General features: G+C 40.6%; 1 protein-coding gene across 3 annotated transcripts in view; it reads left to right on the top strand.

Moving 5' to 3' along the window:
• ZNF536 (zinc finger protein 536) overlaps positions 1-25,870 on the top strand; it is a 352,810-nt gene that overhangs the window by 143,294 nt on the left and 183,646 nt on the right. For all 3 annotated transcript variants that reach the window (XM_075765690.1, XM_075765692.1, XM_075765693.1), the window contains one exon: positions 20,620-22,791. In XM_075765690.1, coding sequence (XP_075621805.1) covers positions 20,622-22,791 — 2,170 coding nt within the window. In that variant the 5' untranslated portion in view covers positions 20,620-20,621. The remainder of the gene's footprint in view (positions 1-20,619; positions 22,792-25,870) is intronic.

The raw sequence follows: 25,870 nt of genomic DNA, 5'->3' as shown, positions 1-25,870 counted from the left end.
CCTTCCTGTGTGGGAAGTCTTTCAAACTAATTGATTCCTCTTGACCTTTGAAAGCACCCTTAGGTATCCAAAGGTGTATGGTCCCCGCGAGGGAAAACGTTATTCAGGATACAGAGGAACTGCCACCTGATTGCCATGGAATATCCTACACAATAAGTGGAAGGTGTGATGATAACATTGAAAGAGGATGATAAAGAGGAATAATTATGGGAACTTTTTGAGGCAAAGTTCATACATATTTTTGGTTGTGAACATTGTAGTTGCTTGATGAAATTAATTCACAAAAAAGAAAAGCTCTTAAGTTTTGTTTATGAACACTTTTGCTAAGAGTTTTTTGTCGTCGTTCATATTGTCAACTTCGAAGCTTCCCGTATATTTTTCCTTCATTTAGGAAACATGCAGATCTGACTGCAAACTGACTTATAAATGTGTTTTATCTTCATTTTGCAGGTATGTTACTCCTCATTATTATATAGTTTGTGATTTGAGTAGACATGGCTACAGCTGAACAGAAGTATTTAGCAAGTTCAGTGTGTCAAGGCTGGAAGACTTAAAATTAGCCATACCAGTTTTTCGCTGGTATGTGTGGATGCATATTTTGTAACCGGTGCACTTTTTCTGTGGAGAAAAAGGTTCTGTTGGGAGCGTGTCCCCTCCTGTGTGCACAGTGCGTTGTATCTGCTCCCCGCTCGTGTTTGATGAGGTGCATGCTTACCTACAACAGAAAGCAGATTCATCAGTCTGAACCCAACCTTAGCTTGCTGTATATAGCAAATCACAGACTGAGCAAAATTTTTTCAGTATTAGTTTTAGACTCTCAAAAAAATTAGGAAAACAATTACGATTAGGAATAATTCCAGCACATTGTTGTTTTGTTACTGTTTTTTCTCTGTCTTGTATGACTGTGTCCTCTAATCTGTTCCTTTCTATTGCACTGAGATATCCCAAAATGCATTGAGCTGATGGTGGCAGCCACCGGTGGAAGAGCATTCCACTGTCACTGAAATAATACATGAAGGACTGAAACTCCCAGGGATATTTTTTTTTCCATTTGAATCTTTATTTTTATTTTCATTCATGAAACCTTATAGAGCCAGTCAGTGATGTGGAAGGTAGGACTCCCCGTTCTCGCTGTATTCCAACTTCATGCTCCATTGCAGCTCAGTCGTACTACAGAGGAATTTTTTTGAGCAAGAAAAAGAAGGGTGAAAACCTTGCCAATCTGTTACAGTAAGAAAAGAGAAACTCTAGATCAGTGTGTTGCTGTAGTTAAATGGTGTGTGGCTTATGGTGAAATTACACGTGGGTGAATTTTTTCTTAAAATGCTTTGTAAGTCATATGTTACAGTACGTGTTGTTTTGGTTTAGTTCAGATTGTTTAAAGTTGTTGGAAGTAATTTTGCAGGGAAAAAAGTTTTAACTGTAAATACCCACCTTGATTTTTGTGTTCTGCGTTAAAGACTTCAATGAAAGGGTAAATTAAATCTTTTCCTGTATATGTGGTTGTCATTTGCATCAATAAGCTCCACATATCTATGGATTCAAGTTCCGCCCTGAGATCCATACGTGGGTATAAATGTTTGTCACTGATTCAGTGTGGGCCTGGACCAAAATTCATGAAGATTATTGGAAGGACTTGTCACCAAGTTGGCTTTGCATTTGGTCCATCATGCATATTTTTAAGATTTGTATCTCCCACTGTTTTAAGTCTTGGTATCTGTGCCTATCATGGAGTTTGATCGCTTTGTGATAGTTATTATTTATTTTTTCCAGCCCGTATCCTGTTGCACATTTGGTGGGACTTCCAGGGCAAATAGACCCTAGGGAAAAGTCTTGTAGCTTTCCATGAAAAATTTAACACAGGTGTTTTAATGAAAATCTGTCAAAACAAATTGCAGTTTGAAATATCTGGTTTTCCAAACCCCGGCAAAACCCCACAGAACCTAGCAATAAATACTGATCCCGCGCCCAGATTACCAGTTGTCAGCTGCTGTATCTGTGTCTGTCTCTGTAGCAGTTCCTGCCTCACAGCACGCGAGAAGCGATGTATTAGTTTAGCCCTAATGAAACCAGTGAAATATGTCTTTCACTGAAAGCTGTACTAAGTTTACATCACATTTGCCAAGAGCATGTACACTAAAAATTACTGTGAATCAGTTAACTTGTGCAAACATGTTACTCTGCGATAAGTTGTTGCGAACCAATTTTCTGATCTTCTATATCTGTGAATGTTATGCTGAATTTAACTTGACTTAGATGGTTATATTTGAGATGAAGGAATTCAGTCTCTTGCTGTTTGTTATAAACTATAGGACCTCGAATGAGATGGGAGCTCCGTTGTGCTAGCGGTAGTGCAGCCAGAGGCTTGGGGTGTTATTTCAGTAACTTCATCGTTCTGATTTAACGAATTGAGTTTAAAAAGAAAAAAAAAAAGTTGAGGAAAGAGAGGGGGAATACAGGCGCTCTTACAGGGCAGTGGACGAAGCTGGTCCAGTTCCCATCACCTTCACCATTGCATTTTGTCTCAGGAAAAGTTAACTGTTCAGGGGAGGGATTTCATGATACCAGCTCATTCCCAGTTAGTTCAGGTATTTGAAAACAGTCACATTAAAATAGATTTTCCCCATTTCTCTCTCTCTCAAAAACTTTGTAACTGTTATGCTTGTTACAAGTTTTGCAAGAGATCTAAAAGTCACCTGTGCTTCTCTCATACTCATGAGAATATTTTAAAGATGTTGAAGCAAAATAGGTATTGTAAAAGGAAGCATGAGAATGTCTGTACTTCAGAAATATGTGGGGTTTTTTTTCCATTTGCATTCTTCTTTATTCTTGGTTAAGAAATTTACTTGTTTAAGAAACAAAGTTGTATAATAAGACACATATTAGTAAAGTTGGAAGTAAAATGTGTTTTCCTCATACATTGGCAGAATTATTCAAGATCAGTTGACCCTTCTGTAAATACTGCCTTAAGGACAGGAGGACCTTTGGTTTCACCGCTATGCAGATGCTATTTGCATAAGTTCAAATTGTCCAGGTCCATTTTTCAAACCCAACTAACTTTTTAGCAGCATTTTAAACTTTATAATTTTATTGGATTGGTGCTGATATTTGGGATGCCACCTCTTTACATTTCTGTTTGAAATTATTAGTTCTGTTCATATTTCCTGTGAAAGATACAACTGAACATGGTCAAATCTTCATGTGTCTAAAATTCTGTGTTTTATAGGATAGCAGAGAGAGTCACTTCCAGCCTCTCGATCAGAAGAGAGGAGAGTTTAACCTCATGAAACGAGGGCATTTAGAAATAGGTGACTTAACTTTTCTTTTTTTCTTTCCTTTTTTAAAATACATAATTGCTGTAATTCTAACAAAGTGCAGGGAAGTGCTCTTCATGCAAGAAAGTATGGCTCTCAAGTGAGAGTCCACTTCTTCCTTTTTTTTTTTTTTTGTTGTTGTTGTTTTAGTACTGGAAAAAAGAATATCTAACATTATTTTTGAGACTGCAGAAAGGCTTATTCCTGAACAGGAGGAGCAGGAGATGCTTTTCTCTCAGGTGGACAGGATGCTGATCAGTTGGTCATGTCTCAGCCTGGGAATGAGGAGGATTCTCCCCCGAACCAGGAGAAGGGGGGTCGAGGATCTGCAGAGTGCCTGGCAGTGTTCCACGCTGCTTTCTGCCTCCGCGCAAGGTGCTGGTCAGCATTCCTGCAGTGGTGGCTCACTTCACGTTACGCGCTTGGTAAAGCTTCAGTTGCTCTAAAAATTAAGCCAGACATTATCATTTTTGAGAAATCTAACAATAACAGCCTACCAGATTCCTGAGAAGAATAGCGGTGACCAACTGTGTGGGTCAGAGGAGCTGTGAGCATGCATTCGTGAGGACTTCGGCTCTCCTTTGAGAATTTCAGACAGAAGCTTCTATTAAAGTGCAAAGTATTGTTATTATCTTTGTCCTTTATACATATTTAAATAGTACATGATAATCATCTCTGTGAACTCTTAACTATTCATAAAGGTAGCTGTCAGTTAGAGGCCTGAACCAGTACTCCAGATCCAAATACTTAAAATGATAGATCATGTTGTAACCTTCTGAGAATTATTCATAACCTTTGTGTAGGAGGAGTTTCCTTTTAAAAGACAGGCTTTGTAGATGAGTAGTAAGTGGGGGATTTAATTGTTCTGTTGGGATAATGATATCCAAGAATGGTGGAGAAATTGAAAGTTCTCTTTGGAGATTTACCTCAGGGAAGAGCAGGAGGCAGGGGTGGTTGAGGCCTTTACCTTCATCCTGCCTGGTGTGGCATCATCTGATCATATAGCACGGGGAGTCCCTACAACTACCTCCAGGTACCTGTGTGCCGCCCCCAGCTTCCCTTCAAAAAAAGGTCAAGGAAGTATGTGAAATTAAAGTTGTAGACATGGTTTCCCTGAACAGTGAAAGTTTTGAGAACTTCATACCAAGAATAGTTTGTAGTTTGGTAGTCAGAGCAACTGCTTGGTTAGCACAAAAATTCAGGTTGGAGTCTCCAGGTTGAACATAATGGAACGGACGTTTTAAAACACAAACTTCCCAGTCTCCAGGGACTTCCCAAATATCTTCCTCTTGGGCTGCTGGATGTTCTTGCCCGCTTTTTCTTCTCTTTGACTTTAACCAGAATTTACTGGATCTAAAACTAAGAACAAGCCAAACACACCTTTCCCACTGAAAATGTAATCAGAAGTAGCACGGGCTGGCAGCCTGTGCAGGAGGTACCTGCTCCTGGCCCGACCCTCCAAGCTGGGAGCCTTGGGGCAATCGCAAGCACCCGCAGCCTCGCCTGGGAAGGGCAGAGCGGAGGCCGGAAACGTGACCAGCACTTTTCCTGCTTGTACGTACGGCTTGCAGGACCACGGGGTCTCCGCACGTTTTCCCCAGGGTTTGCCAGAGCTGGAGCGTTGCCCGCTTTCACGCGCGGCCGCGTCCCCTTCGGTGCTCGGCGAGCTGTGCCGGTGCGGGAAGGAGCGATCTGCGCTTGCATCCTGCCCGGAGAGTTTCATCCGTGCTGATGGGGGGAGATACTGTACTCTTTCCTTCCGTTTATTTTACCCTCTTGGTGTGCAGAGTATTCTTTGTTAATCTTCCTTATTTATTTAAATGTTAATTGGTCCTTGTTAATTTGGTTTTCTGTGCTGAAAGCCAAGGTCAACAATGAGTCCTTCCATGTTGGCTCTTAGCGTGATTACAAGGTAGTGTAACACGTCTTGGAAAAAGTAGCAAGAAGCCTTCCCCCTGTTTTTAATGTAACCTTTGTGTTAGGTAGGGGTTTGGAGGTTGAAAGAGAGAGAGAAAATGTATGTTCAACGCAGACTGAAGGGCCTTATTGATTGAAAGGGACTGTTAAATTAAAAGACAGTTGTTTTGAAAGCAAAACTCACTTGACCCCAAAGAGACAGGCAATTGTGGCCCTGGGGTTAGGTATAATAACAATGCTGGGTTTGGTATGGGAATGCTAACGATAGACCTGAAGAACGGATTTTTTTTTTTTTCCCTTCACTGTTTGCGTATGCAACTTGAAAACTGCTGCTTTTGTTACTCTAAGAGCAATCTCTTCTGAGAACACCCTTCTTTTTGGCCAGAATGGCCATTTTATAAGATAAAAGTAAGATTTCTTTCTAAAACAGATTCTGTTCCATGGGGCAAAACAAACAGAGCTATCATAACACTTTAAATAGTAATCAAATATGTTTTTCTGTTTGCATTCAAAAGGGTGGAAAGGTAACTTGACAAGATGAAAGAAGGAACCAGATTTGTGCAGCCCCCCCTTCCCCAGTAACAGGTATAGAGTTTTAGAAAAGACTTCAAGGCAAAAAGAAAAAAGCATAGAATATACTGTTATGGTGTTATTTTTGTCTTTCATTTTTATGACAACTTATTTGTACTTAAAGGAATCTTTCCAAAGAGTTAAGAAGCATCATTAAATAAAGACTGTGAAATGTGCAATATGGCTTATTTATTTAAATGTTAATTGGTCCAACGAACACTTCTAATTAGCTCTATATTTGCTTAGCAAAAAGTTTTACAAATTCCAATTGTGAAAAGCAGCTATTTTGAGCTGGTAAGCATGTTGCAGAATCAGCTATGATTTTTCTATAGTTCTCAGCCCTTGAAGGCACAATTTAATTTTTCATGTATGCATACTAGCAACGGTAAACACTTGCGAGTGTAAAGAACCTTCTTTAATTAGCTGCACAACAATTAAAGGATTCACAAACTAAATTGAACCCTGTCTCTGTGCTTACTAGCTGAATTCTACCACCTGTCACAACAGCACTTTGTTCAATCTGTTATGCAAAATCATTATAGCAATATAGCTGAGGAAAAAAAAGAGAAAACAGCAATTATTTCTTACTTTTCTCTTGAATGGGTTATTTTGGGTTATACTGATGTCAGGTTCATTGAAGCTAACCTTTTGAAATCTGTAACAGCATAATACTTATATGGCAGGCTTAGAATAGCTAGAAGAATATTTTGTTTTACCCTTTTAAGAGCAAGTGAGGCACATCCTTAAAGTACGGTACTTTCTCTGATCATTTGGAGGAAAAAAAACCCACCCAAACCGTGCTAACTCCTGCAGCAGCCTGTTATTTCTCTTTGTCAGGCAAAAAAAATGACCAACATCTAATAGTACAACATACTCTTTTATTATTAAAGCTTGTAAACCAATATGAAAACTAGTTTTAAAACCCACTGGTCTCCTAGAGTGGGGAGAGATGCACTTTTTTAGTTTACCTGTTCTGGCTTCTGACATTTGTGATTACTCTTCAGCTCTTGAAAAGATAAGAGCACATCAATCTAAAACTTGAAAATACTGGACTTAGTTATGGGCTAACTTTATTTTTCTTTCACGCAGAAGCGGTTGAAAGTGACGAAGTTTTCTGTCTTTCTCTCTCGTTCTGGTTGCGGCCGTTCCCCCGCGGGAGCAGGAAGGGCCGGGTGCAGCGCTGCACCCAAAGTCCCGCTTTTCGCCCCGGCTGATGGGTGTCGGGCTCCCAGGGCTGCCGGAGACCCGGCCAGGGCTGTGCTGAACTTGAGGTAGCCCGCCGTGTTTCTTGGTGCGGCGGTGGCCCAGGTGGCCTCCCAGCCCAGCCCAGCAGCCTTCCTGCTGATAGTGTGTGGAGTGTCGCTGGGGGCGGCTGCGGGGAGAGGCGGCGGTGGGCACGGCGAGGTGATGGGTGCCCCCGGCCCTGCCTTTGGGTACCTGCCCAGCTGCACCCCACGCCAGCCTCTTGCTGCGCCTCCGATGCCGCTTAAAACTCCCAGTGACCCCAGTGGCAGGTTTTCGCTGTGTAAGGAGGATGAGGCTGCGTTTAGCGAGGAAGACCTGTTTGCGTTTCTCTCTGTTCTGCTGTGACAGCTGACAGGAATGCGCACCTTGCTGCCAGCTTTCCTGCGGGAGAGGTACAGGTACGGTTTGTGCATATGCTCGCTATAGCTGAGGAGCTGAAAGTTAAGCTGCCTGCTGACAGTTTCCTGAAATCATATCAATAACGTATTGTTAGCTCTTGTGATTGAAGCTAAAAGAGTCTGCTGTTGGATAAAGGATACATGATACGGGCGTTTCATAAGCTAGGGGTATAAATGAATAACTCTGATCGTTCACAGTACTTATATTTTTTACAGTATAATTTTTATACAATTGTCATTTTTACAATATTTTTGGAAAATCCAGAAAGAGAACAAAGAAGTCCTTTAGCAGCATGGTAATTTTTTTTTTTTGGTAGTAAAAAAAAGTCATTAGGAAAATAAAAGTCAACAAACAAAAATTGAGAAAGGACTTCTTTTTTGTGACTTTAAAAAAAAAAAAAACCCTACAAGGATGCCTGATACTTTGATTAAATATGACTTAAATTCTTAAATAATTTTGTACTGAAGTATGAGAAGCCACAATTTGCTATAAATATATATCCCCTTCTTGCTTTCTCACATCAAATAAGAATAGCTGGTCTATTCAGAAGTAGAAAGTGAAGGAGATGAAAATCCTTTTAATTAGAAAGAGAAATAAAACAATCTCTACATTTATAAGTGTAGGGGCACGGCGCTGGAAATCAGTACAACAGAAAAATGAGTTTCCACTAGGGCAACTGGAGCAATGCAGAGGGTTTGCGTGGGAACTCCTGAGCGCGCTCAGCTGCGGGGCCCGTGGTGGTCGGTCCTGTGCCACGAGCAGCACTTGGATATCCGATGGCAGGGAGTGGGAGCCCACTCGCCGCCTCCCGGGGCCGGGTCCTTGAACCTGCACCCCTCCTTTTGTCTGGCTTTGTATTTTGCTGAAATTACCTAGAGTTGCACAGGTTTGCAGCAACGTAAATTAACATGGCAGTTTTACATGAGCTGGAGAAAGTGAAGACAAACCGCTCATTTGCACAGACTGCAAGTGGTTATGTTTATTTGCGTGTTGTATCGAGAGCTCTTGCAGTAAAGCACTCCCCGTGAGTCCCTGGTCCTTCTGGTAACAACTTCTCGCGGCTCCCAGCCTGCCGCGGGGCTGAAGCCTCCAGGGATGCTGTCAGTCACCTTCAGGGATGCTGTCAGTCACCGCCAGGAGTTTGGTCAGAGCCGTGCGTGGCCAGAGCCGGCTGTTAAGGATATATTACAGTGAGCAGAGTCCGTCTCCCAGCTGACTTTGCAACCGTAATTGAACTTGCCAGGGTCTGTCATCCCATGATTGCATTTATCAGACTTTCTTTGGCAGCTTTGTTGCCACTCACCCATCAGCCACGATAGGTTGTCTTTTCAGCCACGGGCCCGGAATGTTGCAATTAACATCAAAATTATTTAAAGGATTTTTATCCTGCAGATAGCTTTGAAATACGTTATTGTATTTTTATAGCATTTCTCCTCTCCCATATTCATCTATCTGCTATGCATCTGCCAAGTTTTCAGTGCCCTTTTTATTACTGAACAAAGCTATTGATAAACCCAGATAAACCAGGGGTGCCCACAGAGCAGTCCATGCTCAGCTTGTTGGGGTCCTGAAAGTTGTGCTGCCGCTGTATCTAAACGTACGTCCTGCTTTACCATGATCAGTGCTTGCATCTGTGCTTCCTCCGGTACGAGCACTACGTAGCCATTCCCTTTCCTGCGCTTCATCTCGCAGCGCAACGGCGGGAGATTCTCTGTTCGCTCCACGGGTCGTACCTCACCGCATCCAAGAGTACCGCAAAGATGTGACCCTTTTTTACGGTCGCTTGGTGACATCAGTGTTATCTCTTTGGCTAAATCGTGGAACCGTTATGACTGTTTTGCACCATCATTCAGAGGAAGAGGCAGGGTTATCGTGAGGCAGAATGACCTCACTCCGATAGGTAGAGATGTTTTAAAAAGCAGCTGGGGAAATACAGGGAAATACTCCCAAGTCAGTTACTTTCAGCATAGACATTCCTGTTTGGGGTTGTCTTCCTGCCCAAGAAGGCATCCAAAAGAACAGTGCAATTAGCGGTGCTGCAGATAGATGTGGGGTTTTGCTTCTTTAAAATGACAGTCTGAAAAAGAGCATGTTTGCTCAGTATTTTCTGACCTCGGGGTAGTTAAGATTATAGCAGTTGCAAAATCAAGCTGCCGATGTCATAGCTGTGCACAGCGACTGCTTACCACACCCTGTTCAGTCCGAACCCCTCATCGCAGTGCGAAAGCGTCAGAGGAGGTATGAGGTGGCTTCTAGAGTTACCGCCTCTGCTCTTGTGTTCATGACAGTGATCAATTAATAAAGTTAAATGACAACAGCAGTAATATATCATATCAGTAAAAATGTGCACAGACCAAAACACCAAAGGATAAAGGAGATTTGTGGGTTTTAGTGTTTCATTTTTCTTGAGTTGTAATTAAATATATTTTTTCTGTCCTTAGTCTAAGTTTGTGTTGTGTTTCCTCATCTGTCTTTTTCCACTTAATTCTGCAAGGAGTTTGCTATTGTCTACTTTTTTGGAGACCACAAACACGAGGAGCGTTCTGAGCAACGTTTGCTCTGTTTTTCCCACATCCACCTGCCTCCCAGCATCCCTGCCTCCTTCAGCTGCGTCTTTTACTCAGTCTAATTCCACTGAAATGGAGGCTTTCTCAACATTATCCTTTTCCTGGAAATTAATATTAAAAATAACTCATTGAAGCCACTTGTATCCAAGAATCGCTATGACTGTCTAAATTATGTCTTTTATTTTTGCCACTGAGTCCATGTGTTATAGGGAGAGGAAAAATAAATCATTTGGGTTGAGGGAAGAAAGGAAGACAGAAATTGGAGGTAGAAGGGATTAACAGCCAAGAATCTCAGTTATTAAAAACCAAAATAACTCTCCATAATATTTGAACCAAAAATTTTATGCTGACAGGTTTGTCATGAGTTAAAAACCTCAGTCCTTTCAGCAGTCAATTATGTTTGATAAAAGAAAGCTCTCTGGCATACTGGACTAAGCAATGGGAGTCAAGAGTTCTGGACTCTGTCCCTGGCCTCCTTACAGAGGATGAGCCATCTATTTAAGTCAAGATACATGGCGAGCTTTTTCCTAAATGAGATGTGGAAATGATCAGTTAGGGATACTCATTTATACAGTGCTGAAATTCTGAAAAATTCAGTTCCTTTCCAGCCTTGGACGCTGTTTGGGTGCACTGAAATTGAGCAAGTTACTTCTGAGTTTCTAACTGTTTGCATTTGCGTTACGTTACGATGCCGGCCGTTTCTGTGCCCAGCAAAGAAACATGCCGAAAGTGTCTTCCCCCCCTCGCTGTGTTGATCGCAGTAGGCTTTGGTGACCCACGATGCTGGGGAGCTTTACAGAATAGGGGGTGTGAGCTGGTGGGAATTACTGCTCGGGATGTTTCGGCAGCGTCCTGGGGGAAGGGGAGAGCTTAGCTCTGCCCACGTACGTAGTGCGGCCTTCCGTGCTTTTCATGCCTGGGGGGGACTTCTTCACATTGGTTTCTCTTCAAGATACTGAGCTAGAAGAATGGAGTAATTTACCTTTTCATTATCCTTTCTTCTCCTTTGTTCCCAGTTCGATGTCAGTAGAAGTAAAATAAGTGCAGTTGCATTACATATGTACTTTGAGAGTATGGGCTGTTGCACACGCTCTCTTTCATTGCAACAGGTTATGCAAGGTTAATCTTTCTTTTTCCTTTTGACCAACATTAAAACGTTTACTTAGGCACGTAGTTTCTGTGTTGATGTCATCACAGGTAGCCCTTATGTTTAGTGATGATGCATTGTTTTGTCTGCTAACTCAATAGTATGCAATTTGGAGCATCCTTAATTATCCTACAAACCATTTTGTGATAATGAAACCAAATATGGTGTAGACTTGGCTGGCATCTCTGTGATATTATTTGGCATACCACATATTTCTGTTTCAAATATAAATTGGTTACTGCTTTTTCAAAATAGGTACTCTATTAATTAAATCTATACTTGAGACATCTCCCCCCCCCCATTGTTATAAGTATTCTCTTTTTCCTTGTTCTCTATGCTAGATGGGGTTGGGTATGGCCTCTCTAATTTGACAGAAAATAGGCTAACCTTGTGGTCTTTGTTAAGTCCTAAAACTATAGTTGAGTATGCAGTGTCTTTCCATATAACGAGGTCTTTTGTTGCACTAGAGAAAATTACTTAATTTGTTAGAGAGCTTTTTTTTAAAAGGTTTAACTGTAACGGTCTTTACCTAATAGACCTGGGATTGCAGGGAGGTGATTAATGTGAATTAAAGGATCTCTGTGACATAGGACTGAAGGACAGAGATACTTTGTTGTTGTTGTGGCAATCCCACTTGTACAGTTTCGTTTCTCCCCAAACCAGATTTCCAGCGTTTTGCATAAAGTTAAAAAGTCTAATTGGACCATATACTTCTTTTTGAACCTCTCTCTGTTCAGGGATGTTCTGTTTATGCGTTTTCATTGGGAATGTGTGTCTTTGTCCCTTGAAATCCATCTATTTATTGCAGTGACACCTACTGCTGAGAGAGCTGATCCGCAACAGGCTCGGTTGCTGTTAAACTTGGCCAACAAGCAGTTCGTGACTCAACCAGCAGATGTTTCTGTGGCTCGGGTCAAAGGGAACTTATGGACTCGGGTTTTTTTCCCTTAACTCTGAGCATTAAGTGCCAGGAAAGTCAAGGCTAGGTACAGAGAGTTGACCCGACCAGTAGCAGGAGGAGCTGAACTGGGGCCCTGAGGACCTGCAAAGGCCAAAGCATTAGTCTGGTGAGCCACCGTGCTGGCTACAGTCCAACGGTTTCAGACAACCGACTATCTGATTGCATGCCTGGATTTTAGTAATGATTTTACATACTTATTTGATGATTTGTATCCAAGTTTATGCTTCTGACAGGTGCCCTTGCAAACAAAATCTCGCCGGGCTATCGCATAGGAATATTTCACAGTCAATCATGCTTTGATCTTTGGGACATATGTGCGTTTGACGTTACATTTAGTTGTGCACAAAATCTAAGTCTAAGCCTTGGTGAAATGAAAATAAAATCAACCCAGCATTACAGTTTTGGATTTAAATTGTTTCCAGCTATGATTTGAGTTCTGTGGTCTTAACTCTGCTTGCTTGATCTCTTTGTAATTGGTGTAGAGGGCCTGATCCTCCTGTCCTCACCCAGCTGAAATGCACCGCCTTTTATTTGGAACTTGCCTGTGTGAGGAGTGTGGGATTAATAGGGTCGACATTTTGTACATTTTAATATTATATAATGAGTCTGAGTATTACAGACTTCCAGTGCGGTACAGCGTTCTCAGATGAGAATAGAAGATTCGGAGCGCGTTTCGTGCTGTAATAATGACCAAAAGTTAAATCATAAATATGCTTTGCAAAGTCTTCCAAGTATTTTATTATTTTATTTGTACTGTGTGATACTAAAGTGGATCATTAAAAGCTTAATTTTAAGGTTTCTTCAATCTGCCGTAGATGCCAGTTAGATTAATTAAAGCGAATGATCAGATAGGAGCTATAGGAGATTGATCAAATTGGAGAGAGTTTAATCAGTTGTATACAGTCCAAATTACATGAAAATAACAAATTTACTTTTAAAAACGCTGTTTCTAAAGTAACAGAGGAGCTTTAGTTTAATGAAGCATTCCACAAATCAGCTCGCATTTGAATTTTGGTATCACTCTTATCTTTACTTTTGTCATCAGAGCACTAGGGGGAAGAAAAAAGTAAAATGCGAATCAATGCTTATAAGCTAAAAAATAATGATCCCAGATGCAACCAGTGCCTGGAAAAAAAGCAGGATATATTTTTTTTTTAAAAAAATCTACTGAACTTTCAGTACCAATTATTTATCTTTCTCTTCTTTGGATCTGGCTTCTTAAGTATATGCAAGTGAAATAGAATAAATAAGAAGGAAAACAGATTTTGCTAAGTCACATGCAAAGTAGCAATAAATCAAATGGCTTGTCTGCATTCTTCTAATCATTCTATTCTAATCTGTGAGTGAGATTTATAAATGACCTCTCCTCTCCTCTCTGCTCGTCTTCCTAGATTGTGATCACAAACAGTTCACAGTCCGCCACTCCATGGGTGCTACCAACCAAAGGCTGTTTGCTGATTTATCTCCTACTGATCAGCTCTCAGTCCAAAACGCTGTGCTAGCTAGAAACTGCCCTACCGATGTAACAGGTATTTTAGAAGGCAACTGTCCTCTCAGTCCAGAATGAGAGCAGCACAGCCTCAGAAAACAATTTTCTGTCTGCTAATGACTTTTGAAACTTCAAAATCCCTCTGCTAACCCTTCTTTAAGACATAAAAACTGTTGTGGAATGAGTTGGCTGTGTTGTTACTAAAGGAGTACTTTGTTTTGGAATCAATAAGCAGCTTGTTTAAATATCAGCACTACAAAGCAGCTATAGTTTTGTTGGATGCCTTGCCTGGTCTCGCGGCGCTGGGTGCTGGACGAGGGGTGTTCCGTGGGGCTCCGGCCCCGGGAGCCTGGCCGGGACTGCGGGCACTGCTCTGCACGGCATCACCCGGTGCTTCGCGCGTACTGCGTTCGGGGCGTGCCTCGCCTCTGTTTTTAATGCATAGAAGCCACATATGCTTTGCAACGACTACAAAACTTAAGTGTGGCAAAGCGACTAATAGTAATAAGAAATTACTGAGTTGGCCTTAATAATATTTAAATAAAAACAAACAGATAGGACACATTACCTGTAGGCCAACTTTTATTTTTAAAAGACATTCTGTTACACTCCAGAAACCATATATTTCCCTAATATAATTATATTATACCCCAAGGAGCAGGACACCTACTTAACCAAAAAAAAAAAAAAAAAAAGAAAAAAAAGGAAAACTCCAATGAAGTTGATGCAGTTACTCTATTTTACATAAGTAAAATGAGACTAGAATCTGACCTAATGTTTATTTCATTTTATCAGATTGGATAATGCTGTCCTGGTGGCATTAAATACAGCTGATCTCTCCCCTCCCCTTCCATGCACACATGTTTTTGTTAAAATTTAACTATTTACATCTATGTCTCTTACTATTGCCTACAAATCAGTCAAAGAAGAGTAGGTCATCTATCCTGCCCTACTGTTTATATATTAATCATCTGGCAAATAAACCGCTCAGTATCCTACCCACCTCAGTAATATTTGTGATGTAATTTGTTTGGATGCCCAAATGTCACCAGCGTTGATTGTAAGAGATGAAAAAAATGTACTTGCTCAGCACACCAAGCTCTGGGCTAAAATGTAAGCATGAAATCTCTGGTTTATTTTTGTAATAATGTTTACAGCTGTTTAATGACCCTGAAAGGGTTCAGTAGTCTGGTGTTCTGTGTTTCTTAACAGGAGTGTATTATGCTTATAACAGCCTTAGTTAAACTGTTTCAGCTACAACAATAAGAACAATATTTAATAAAAATTCAATATATATTCTGAAGTTTCTCAGCGGTACCTGTTTATGAGTTGCTAAGAACGGAAGCAGTCTGTATTGCAGTATTTAGAATTTGTCAATGGAGCACGAGATAATGTAGATATACGTGAATTTTTCTAGCTGGAAAGATAAATACCAGGGCTATATTCTGAAAGTGTAAGTAACAGTGTGTGTAACTCTGACTGCTCAGAGGATCAGGGCCAGAGCGAGCTTGTTGTTTAAACACGTGAGCTTGTAAAGCATTGCTTTGCTTACTGAACTGTAAATCTTTTAACTAACCTAATCTAAGCTATAATAACAGCGCGACAGTGTTTTTAAAATGACTGTTTTCTCTACAGCAGTGCGGAGGGAAATGCGTTGGGGTGTGTGTCCGGTAGGAATGAACAGGTGTAAGGGAGAGCTGAATTTGGTCCATCTGTTTACAAAGATAACAGGTGCATGTATGCACATACGTGTAGGTATAGAGATATGCGTGTGTCCACATGTGTTTACGTGTGTGTAGGCATGTATTTATATCGAAACTTTTTTATTCTATTTGCTATCTTTTTTTCCCTCTGTTTCCAGCAAAAGGAAGCCGAGCTTCTCATATTACATTAATGTAGTTGTGATGACAGGCACTTCTGGTGTCATAATTGGTTTTAAATTCCAGTAATCCATTTCAAATAGTTAAATAAAATCTGTGTGTTCAATTGAAATGGCTAAAGTCAGAACTTTCGTTATTGATATCACAGGAAATAGTCTTGAGGGCAAAAATGTGAGTGAAATCAAAATAACTATTAGTATCATCAAAGGGACTTGAATGTCTCACTGCACCTTCATGTGGGAGATGAGAGAGTATTTTTATAATATATGTATCCAGTTGTGAATTTCATAAGCTGAGTACCCCCCTCATAGAAACAGGAGTCTGTACACGCGACACAGTGAGTGGCTGTCCTCTGATGCTTGGTGTGCTTCTTACTGAGGGATGCTCCTGCCCTGTGCAGTATAGACCTGCTGTGGGATGCTCAGACCTGCCCCGTGTGGTATAGATCTGCCCCGTGCGGTATAGACCTGCCCTGTACGGTACAGACCTGCTGCAGGATGCTCGTGCCCCGTACGGTATAGACTTGCTGCGGGACGCTCCTGCCCCGTGCGGGATAGACCTGCCCCGTGCGGGATAGACCTGCCCCGTGCGGGATAGACCTGCTGGTCTGTAGCCTGTGGGCACGTGGCAGGGCGAGGATTGGGCTTTCCGGCCGGAGCAGCTCGCCTGGGCGAGAGCGGAGGGGTTTTTGGTTAGGAGGGGCAGCCCGAGAACAACAACTGATACCAACATGCTCTGTACGGGGCCACGTCTTGGGGGTGCTGTCTTTACAAAACATTTGGGATAATTAAAGGTCAAAAATGTACTACATAAATTTCAACAAACATTTTGAATTTCTTAACAATCTCAATTTTGATTTGCAGTTGATCTTGTAAACATATGTTAACTGCAGAGAACATTGTGCTTCTGTTCCCAGTGCGAGTGATGGCAAAACGTTCTGTGTTTTCCCTGTAAGAGAGATCAGAACCATGAAAGTAATGTAATAGACTATATATTTAAAAATTGAAAGCTAGACATTTTCCCTCCCATGAAGCACCACAGCAGCACTTATAAACTGACATTTCCAGATTTTTTATTTTCGAATACCTAGTGCTTTGGTTTGGAGAGGCAAGAAGGGCAGGCTATAATGAAGAAAGATGTTGTGAAAAATATTTATTTTGTCAAAACACTTGAAATTACAAACTGGTTATCTGTTAAAAGGTAAATTTCAACGAAGCCCATTCAGGTTGGTTTTTTAGTGTTTTTAGCATTTGGTTGTTGGGACAGAACGGATAAAGTAAAATCGCACTTCAGTCTGAGGGGGCACACAGTGGCATGTGGGCACGTCTGTGATGCAGAAGGACCCCTGCACCTCTCGGGTCCTGTGCAGAGCAGCCAGGCCCTCAGAGAGGGTCCTAGCCACCGGGAAGGGCTGTGCAGCGACCACCACGACACCAAGGTGGGCACCTTGACCTGAAGCAAGAGGCTCACTGGGGAATGGAAGCCCCTTACCCTACCTGGTGTAACCCTGTCTGGTCATAGAGCTAGACAGGGATGATGGATAAAGAGGGAAAGAATGCAATTGCTAATTTTTTTAGAGAAATTAGGCAAATTAGATTGGATTATCTAATTCATAGTGAAATGATGGATGAGGAGGAGTTTTATTTCTGTCCTGCATGTGGATACAAGATGAGATTTTGGTAGGTTTTTGCTGTGAATGGGCTAAAGAATACCGGGAGTCTGATTTACATGAGAGCTGAACAGTAGCAGGGTCCCTGTGTTCCTAAATGCAATAGCTGGGAATTGCAGGAGGAGAAATTTCACATGGCAGTGCTTTGAATGCCATGGTTATACTTTGCAATGAAACCAGGTAGGAGTGAGGAAAAGAAGAGACAATTCAGAGGCAGGAACAGGACTACCAGAAGCTGGGGCAGGTGAGGGTGGGAATACAGTTTAAGTAAAAAACTGTAGCATCTTGAGATTGCAGTAGCTGGATCCTAGAAACTGGACAGCTGATCAGAGAATGCGGCATTCAGAGGTGGTTATTGCTCACTAAGTGGAGGCTTTGCTGACCTTTCTGCATATTTCATCAAAAATGTATAAAACTTCCAATGCCAGAAGATCAGGCTCCCCAGACTTGATCCAAAATTATTAGTTTTTAAATGAAAAATTATGGGTTTGGTCTTCCTCTTGATTTTTTTTTTTCTCCTCATCCTGTCTATATTCTACATTATATGTGTCTATATGCTTGTGGGAGACAGAAAATAGAAAAAAAAAAATTATCATGTTCCAACTACAACTGCTGTTGTTACTTTACTAAAGTTATCTGAAAAAGAGCCACAGAATAACTTAAAATCTCAACCACAACTCCCTCTCCCCTCCCCAATCCAAATAACCATACGTTTGAACCGATGCTTAGGGTTAAACATCAGAATTAATAAACTCCACTGGGATCTGTCAGCATTTCCAAACTTCGATAGAGCATAAAATGCTAAAATTAACTACCCAAACCTTCCTGAGCATGTAAAGGCACCAGTTCCCATTGAGGTCAAGTGAATAAATGAAATTTAGACTGCATTTTTCAGGCTGTTATAGAATAATGACAATTCAAAAAGACTTTTCTAACCCTTTTTCAATATATGTGTGTCTGTACAGGCAATGCATTTCTTCAATTTTTATGTTCTTGTTTGCCAACATGCCTTGTTTAAGGATAGTGAGGAGAAATAACACCTGCAGTATGTGGAATCCAGACAGAAAGTAGATTTTGGTTTTGGAGTTTTTCTTGTGTTGTTTTTGAGGAGGTTATTTTGTTGTATGGTTGTTTTTTTGTTTGGGTTTTTTTTTTTTTTTTAAGAAGTGCATAGGCAGATATTAAAAATATCAGTCAACTTCAGGCAATGGCAAGCCTAAGCACTACAACTCTCAAATGTTTAGCTAATCCTTTTGAACATGAAATTTGGGTTGTTTCAAAATTTAAGCAAACTTTCAAAAATTTTAACCAAGAATTTTACTTGTTTACTGCATGGCCTTGGCTGAACACCTGGCTTGTCTATGTTCCCCTACCTCGGGAAACCAGACACTACAAACTTGGTTTCCATGCAAGTTTTCTGCACAGCAGACCACAATCATTCACAGTTAAACTTAGCTTGGTTGCAGTCCTATAGCTTATAGGTATAAGCCTTTTCCTTTTATATACTTGATCTCATTAATATGTTTATAAATAGTAACATTGACAACATTTAAGTAGCGAGTCCCCAACATGAAACATGAATCTAAGTACTGTTAAACTTTGAAAAAGACTTGCTTTACATCTATGCAAAATTTTGTAGCTCATGTTCATCTTCAATACACATGAATATACACTTCCCCCTTTACTTACAAGATCTGCATTGTATTACAACTTCAGTCATCCTGTTGAGGACCAAATATGTCTCCTCTTGGAGACCACCCATGGGGTTTTTTTAGGCCCTGATCTTGCAAATACTTAAGCATGTGTGGAACTTTGCTTTCAAGAGTCACCCTTTGAAGTCTACTGGACTACTCCCATGAGCACAATTACATGCATTTTAAGTATGTGCCAGATTTTGGCTTCAAATTGTCTAGTAAGTGGCCACTCTGAAGCCGTATGAGAAATGGTGTCCACCTGGAGTGTGCCTGTAGCCTTTGTAGAAGGCATAGCGAGTAAATGGTTTTGGCTAAAGCCAAACAGAAAGTTGACCAAATTAATTATTCAATAATGTATAGAATTCAGTAATTTTATTAGTGAATAAAGTGCCAAATCACTCCACTGAACAACACAGATCTTAATTATGTTCTAATATAACGTTATGGCATCATATAGTTTGAGAGTTATTAATGTAAAACTTTATATTTTAAATAGAATTTTATAGATACATTATTTCTGTATAGAGCAGAGAAGTGGCAAGGATAGAAGATTATTGTGGACAATTATGCAGACCAGAAAAGAAGACTTGTGTTTAACAAACAGCTTTGAATTCTAATTTTCTGCAATGTACATAGTGCAGGTACAATTCATAGTCATTACTGTGTATTAAGAAAGTTATTAAAATTCTTAAACTTGTTGAAGCTTTCCACACCACCTTCCCTAGATTTTAATTGGTTTTATCTAGTTCCATAAGAGAGCTCTTTAAAACAAATCAAAGTGCCTTAAATCACATGTTTTACCCATCGAAGGACAGAGATATTCCTTCTATAATCTGGCAAGTTTTCCTAAGAACTGAAATCTGAAGGTTCTCAACGATGAATTAAAAGACTTGGCAGAAGATAATTTATGTGCCTTTTGATGGGCTCAGTTTCAAAATGACAAAATAACAATGTTTTGTAACAGAAGGGTTAAATCTTAATCTCAGAGGTTTACAAAGCTGCTAGTCACAGTCTCCTTAAAATTTAATATACCTCGTTAATGCTTACTTGCAAACACTGAAGGATTTTTATGATTATAATCATGTGTTACAGCACCTAGTACTGTTTCTAAGCAGCATACTAATCAGCTTAATGAGATATTACTGCACTTTTTGTTGACTAAAGCAAAATCCCTTTTATTGTTCTAAAGCTTGTCCTTTACTTTATTTTTTCCCAAAACATTATCTTGTTTTATTGTACACCAGTAAATATCATACCATCGTTTTTTTGTCAAATCATAAAACTATCTTTCTCATTGTAGAATGTGTAATATATTGAATATGGTTAATGGAACTGAAAGTTACAAATGGATTTCTATTTTTGTTGTTTTTGTTTTTGTTTCCCCCTGGCTTTTCTAATGGAAATGGGAGAGATGCATAACATTTATTTTTCTATAGATTTAGAAATGTAAACAGGTGCAATTTCACAGGAAGAAAGACAAGGGAGGTGGTAAAAGCCTTTGCCCCTTCTGTAATAATTAGATTTTGAAATTGTAGCATATTTTAAAATAGTAATTAATGGTTATTGGTAAACATGTGGAACAATGAAAGCACATGTATGACCAAAATTGTGCAGCACAGTTGGCATTTAATACACTTTTTATTGTTTTTACACTAATTCCTTTGCATTATTATGAGTAGGTAAAACATAAAATGCAAATCGTACGTCAGTGATTCAATGCTTGTAACTCTTTCACAGTCTGAATCTAAAATATCTTCTGATTTTCAGAGATGGAGGAAGCTAGTTTGTGCCTTGGTGTTTCTTCAGCTGTGCCAGAAGCTGACGCCCATCTCAACAGCACCATACTCAATGGGCAGTATTCAATGAGCCAGAAGCTGCACCAGATCACTTCCCAGCTCAGCCATGCCTTCCCGGAGCTCCAGAACAGGCAGAATCCGGAGGAGAAGGCGTCAGCGCCGCTAGAAGACAAAAGCCACATGTCCATAGCAAACCAGCCCATCAGCAGTCAGATGGCACTGTTGGCAAACCAGCTCAATAGAGAGGTTGATACCAGTTTGAATGGGCGTGTGGATCTGCAGCAGTTCTTAAATGGACAAAACCTAGGGATTATGTCTCAGATGAGCGATATAGAGGATGATGCTAGGAAAAACAGAAAGTACCCGTGTCCCCTCTGCGGGAAACGCTTTCGATTTAACAGCATCCTGTCGCTACACATGCGAACTCATACTGGAGAGAAACCATTTAAGTGTCCCTACTGTGACCACAGAGCAGCTCAGAAAGGCAACCTGAAGATACACCTGCGTACTCATAAGCTTGGAAACCTTGGCAAAGGTCGTGGAAGAGTCCGAGAAGAAAACAGACTTTTACATGAGCTGGAGGAGAGGGCAATTCTTCGGGACAAACAGATGAAGAGCAGCCTCTTGCAGCCACGACCTGATGTGAAAGCACAGCAGCACACCCAGCCGATGCCCCTTGCAAACTGTAACTTGTCTGTGCCAGCTAACCACAGCACACCTGATATTTCAAACCCCGTTCCCTCTCCAAAGCCAGTCAGTGTCCAGGAAGAAGTTGTTGCTCAGACAGCTGGGTTCAGATGCACGTTCTGCAAAGGCAAGTTTAAGAAGCGAGAAGAGCTGGACAGGCACATAAGGATTCTGCACAAGCCTTACAAGTGCACCCTGTGTGACTTTGCTGCCTCGCAGGAGGAGGAGCTGATCAGCCACGTGGAGAAGGCTCACATAACTGCGGAGTCAGCGCAGGGCCAGGGCTCCAACGGGAATGGGGAGCAATCCACCAACGAGTTTCGTTGCGAGGTGTGTGGCCAAGTGTTTAGCCAAGCCTGGTTCCTAAAAGGCCACATGAGAAAGCACAAGGATTCCTTTGAACACTGCTGTCAGATCTGCGGGAGGCGATTCAAAGAGCCTTGGTTTCTTAAAAATCACATGAAAGTTCACCTGAATAAGTTATCTGTAAAGAACAAATCTCCTAATGATCCCGAAGTACCTGTCTCCATCAGCAGCATGTCCCAGGAAGCTCACGCAAACTTATATTCGAGATACCTGTCATGTTTGCAGAGTGGCTTTCTTCCTCCCGACAAAGCGAGTTTAAGTGAACAAAATCAAATCTATAACAAAGGAGATATGCCCATGAAAGAGAAAGAAGTCTTGGGGAAGCTCCTTTCGCCCATTTCTGGCATTGGCCACAGTATTGCTGAAGGGGATAAACATTCTTTATTGGGCTGTCTCAATCTGGTGCCTCCTCTGAAATCCAGCTGTATAGAAAGGTTACAAGCTGCCGCCAAAGCGGCAGAGATGGATCCAGTAAACAGCTATCAGGCCTGGCAGCTTATGGCAAGGGGAATGGCCATGGAACATGGCTTTTTGTCTAAAGAGCAGCAGATACAGCGCAGCCATGAAGACACTTTGGCAAATGCTGGAGTTATGTTTGATAAGGAGAAGCGGGAGTATGTGTTAGTAGGAGCAGATGGCTCTAAGCAGAAAATGCCTGCTGATTTGGTTCACAGCACTAAAATGGGCAATCAGAGAGACTTGCCAAACAAACTAGACCCTTTAGAAGGCAGTAGAGATTTTTTGTCACATGGTATGAACCAGGGACTCGATTACAACTTACAAAGTCATGGAAACGTAAAAGAAAAGCCAACTGAATGCCCGGACTGCGGAAGGGTTTTTAGAACATACCACCAAGTGGTCGTTCACTCCAGGGTCCACAAAAGAGACAGGAAAGGAGAAGATGAAATCCTTCAAGGTAGTCTTGATGAGCGACGTGGGTCTGGAAGTGATCAAGAGTCTCAGTCTGTCAGCAGGTCGACAACACCAGGGTCCTCTAACATTACTGAAGAAAGCGGAGTAGGTGGGGGTCTCTCACAGACGGGGAGTGCCCAGGAGGACAGCCCACATCCTTCCTCACCCTCCTCTTCAGGTATGATAACTTCTTCTTCCCTCTCTGCACCAAAAGCTTCATAGCTATATTTGAAATCACAGCAGCAAAGTAGGTTTTTTATACATTCTCTTGTCAGGTCGTTTCCTAGCAGTCCACAGGGACGTGGTGGTGTATGCCAGAACATCTGTGTTTGGGTTCTTGCAATGCCTTCGAGGTTAATTCTCGGCTCACCTTTTTCTCCCCTCCCAGGGCTGGTTTCCTAGCCCTTCAGCTGTCACCTCCGCCACCCCACCAGCAGCAGCGTGCAGGGTCTGTACCGTCACCAATGGCGGTGTCGCTTCCAGGGCCTCTCCCTCCAGGTTTTGGAAGGTGTTTTTTTCCCTCTTCTTCTGTTCGTGGTGTCTCTCTTGCAGATCTTTCTGTGTCCTCCATGTAACAGGGTGAGGAAAGATGCCTTCTCTGAGCTATAGTTCAAAGAAATAGGATTAATAAACAGCGTGTTGGCTAACCTCTCTGATTGCCCTTATTCTCACAGCCATATCAATTACTTAGCTGAGATACCTACTTGTACCTGGCCACTGGACTGATTAAAAAATACAAATTGCTAACTTTTTGCCAATCTTTTAACTTATGTGCAGGTTTTAACATGTATGAAGCCTTTTGCTTAATTCACATTTATTTGAAAGTACAAGAAAAATAGAAATTGGACTGAAACGTTTTAATTGCATTGTATGTCATGTTAACTTGCTGTGTATAAAATAGCAAAGCAGATAATATTTCATTGGAGATGTCTATAAAATATTGAGCTTCCTGGTACAATTTTTAAAGTTACTAGCCTATGACTGCTGAAATAAAATCTCCAAGTAATAACAGGTAAGATTTCTGGCCTCATCTATATTTCCAAAGTCACTTACTAATGGATAGTAAATTGAAAGTTATATCTTCAGCCCTTTATAAAGAAAGCACCTCACTAATACTGTAATCATTCTGCAAGCCTAACAACAGAGGAAATCATGCCATAACAAATACTCTGTTACTAATGGCAACATTGATTTCTGCAATCAGCCATTAAGTCTAGAAAATGAAAGACAGTTTGAGGTACCTTAAGGCATTACATTGCCCACTGTTAAAGAGCTGGTAGCAGGCTGTTGAGGGTAATTCTTTTTAGTTTTTTTTCTTTCCCCCAGTTTCGATAAATATTTTAGTATTGGAGGCAATTCAGTGTTACAGTTATTAAGTATATGCCAGTTTATTTTTGTTGTTCTTGTCATGCTCCAGTATACTCTACTTCTGAGGCCAAATTAATATAAAAATAAAGTGTTAGTTTGCTGGCTTATTACAAACCAGTAAAGAAATTGTTAAGACACATAAATCTGCACTCCACATTCCACAGATTCCTATAGTACTTAATGCTGTTGTTTAAATACCCATGAAACACACTGTCTACTCTTAGAGTCATAGCCTCGTTTACAATTTATTACTGGTGAGACACATTAGAAAATTCTATGTAGGAACAAGGGTAACAGGCGAGAGCTAATTTCATACTATATATAGTTGTTGAGATTGTTTTAAGAGGATTGAAAATATGTCAGGATGAAGAAGATTATTTTTCTAACTTTCACTTTTAAAAATCCTACACATTGCGGGTGAGGGGGGGCGGGGGGGAGAGAACGCTCCTCTCTAATATAGAAAGCGTCACTTTTGTTTTGCAATGCCATAGAGCAATCGGAAATAAAAGATCCTGAAATTGTTTAAATTCTGTCCATAGCCTTCCAGGGCTGTCAGGAAAAGTTTGGAAGAAAAGAGCCCCAGAGTTTTCTGAGTGAGGTTGAACTGTTAAGAGATTGAAGAGGATTCAAAACAATGCATGTGAAAGTTGGTGTGTTTTGAATGCCCCGAAAACTTTAATTCCAAGTGTTCTAGTTCGTTAAATGTATTGTTGTGGGAAGTTTTCCCTTCCTTCAGAGGCAAAAGATAACACTGCAGTGTTGTTCTCTCTCTGGCCTCTAATTTAAAATTGTTTTTTACTTGAACTACAGTTTATTTAAAACATTTATTTTCATACCTGATGCATTTATATCAAAGCATATAAAAATGAAAACAAAATACCTGCAGTCACAGTTGCTAGAAGCACATTCATTTTTACTGAAGAAAACCAAACCTTTTATATTAATATCCGATTGTCTCCTTTAGTCTGTTACTAGTCAATCTAGGAAGGCTCTTGGTGCCATACATTCTATCCTGGAAAGTGTGCACGGTTTTATAACTTCTTAATCAGATGAAAGGAAGAGAGTATTGCATTTTGCCAGAACAAAATCTGAGTATTCTTTAGTACTTTAAAATTAATTTTATTGTCATGTTGCTGTTGGAACTTTTCATTGTTATGAAGTGTGTATTTTATCACTACCTGTGAAAGATAAACCTGTAGAATATAAAGGAATCAGATTTTTTGCGTAAGGGAGAATTAAGTAGTCATTGAATCTTCTATGAAGAAATTACCACAAAACACAGTTTTACAAATTTCTCAGACGGCATAACAATGTCTTAAAACTTAATTTGCATCACTTGATTCTTTTTTTGTTGAAAACTGGGTCAGTAGGGCCTGAGAAACTATTTTTTCAGATCTTAACCAATGAATTCTTCTTTATAAATTGGTGCTCTTAACATGATAGTAGTTCGGAATTCATCATAAAAACCTTTTTACACAGTGCCTCTTAGAACAGATCTCCAGAAGAAGGCTTACAATGAGTGGCAGAGAAGTCTTTGTTATCTGATGTAATTCTTTGCAAAGGAGGATTGGGAATGGAGTGCCTGTTTAAAAATGTCTAGCTCAGGCTGAGAAGAAGAAAGGGTCAAGTTTGCAATCAAACAGTTATTGCAGAGATGTGTGACTGTCACTGGCTGGGCTAATGTGGTATGCAGCTGTTTGTTATGTGAGTAAAAGAATGTTTGAATCAGTGAACATGTGAAAATGACTCCAGTGAACCAGAAAATGTGTTTGTTCTTTAGCTCTCCAAACTGCTGAGAACTAAGCTTAAGATCAACTGCTAAAACTGGGACCTTTGACAAATTGAGAGGTCATATTTTCTAACAGAAATGAACGAAACTAGTCACACAG

The sequence above is a fragment of the Balearica regulorum genome, chromosome 13, assembly GCF_011004875.1.
Source record: "Balearica regulorum gibbericeps isolate bBalReg1 chromosome 13, bBalReg1.pri, whole genome shotgun sequence".
Classification (NCBI taxonomy): domain Eukaryota; kingdom Metazoa; phylum Chordata; class Aves; order Gruiformes; family Gruidae; genus Balearica; species Balearica regulorum.
The sequence above is the reverse complement of the archived record's forward strand: the minus strand, read 5'-3'. Positions and strand labels throughout refer to the sequence as shown.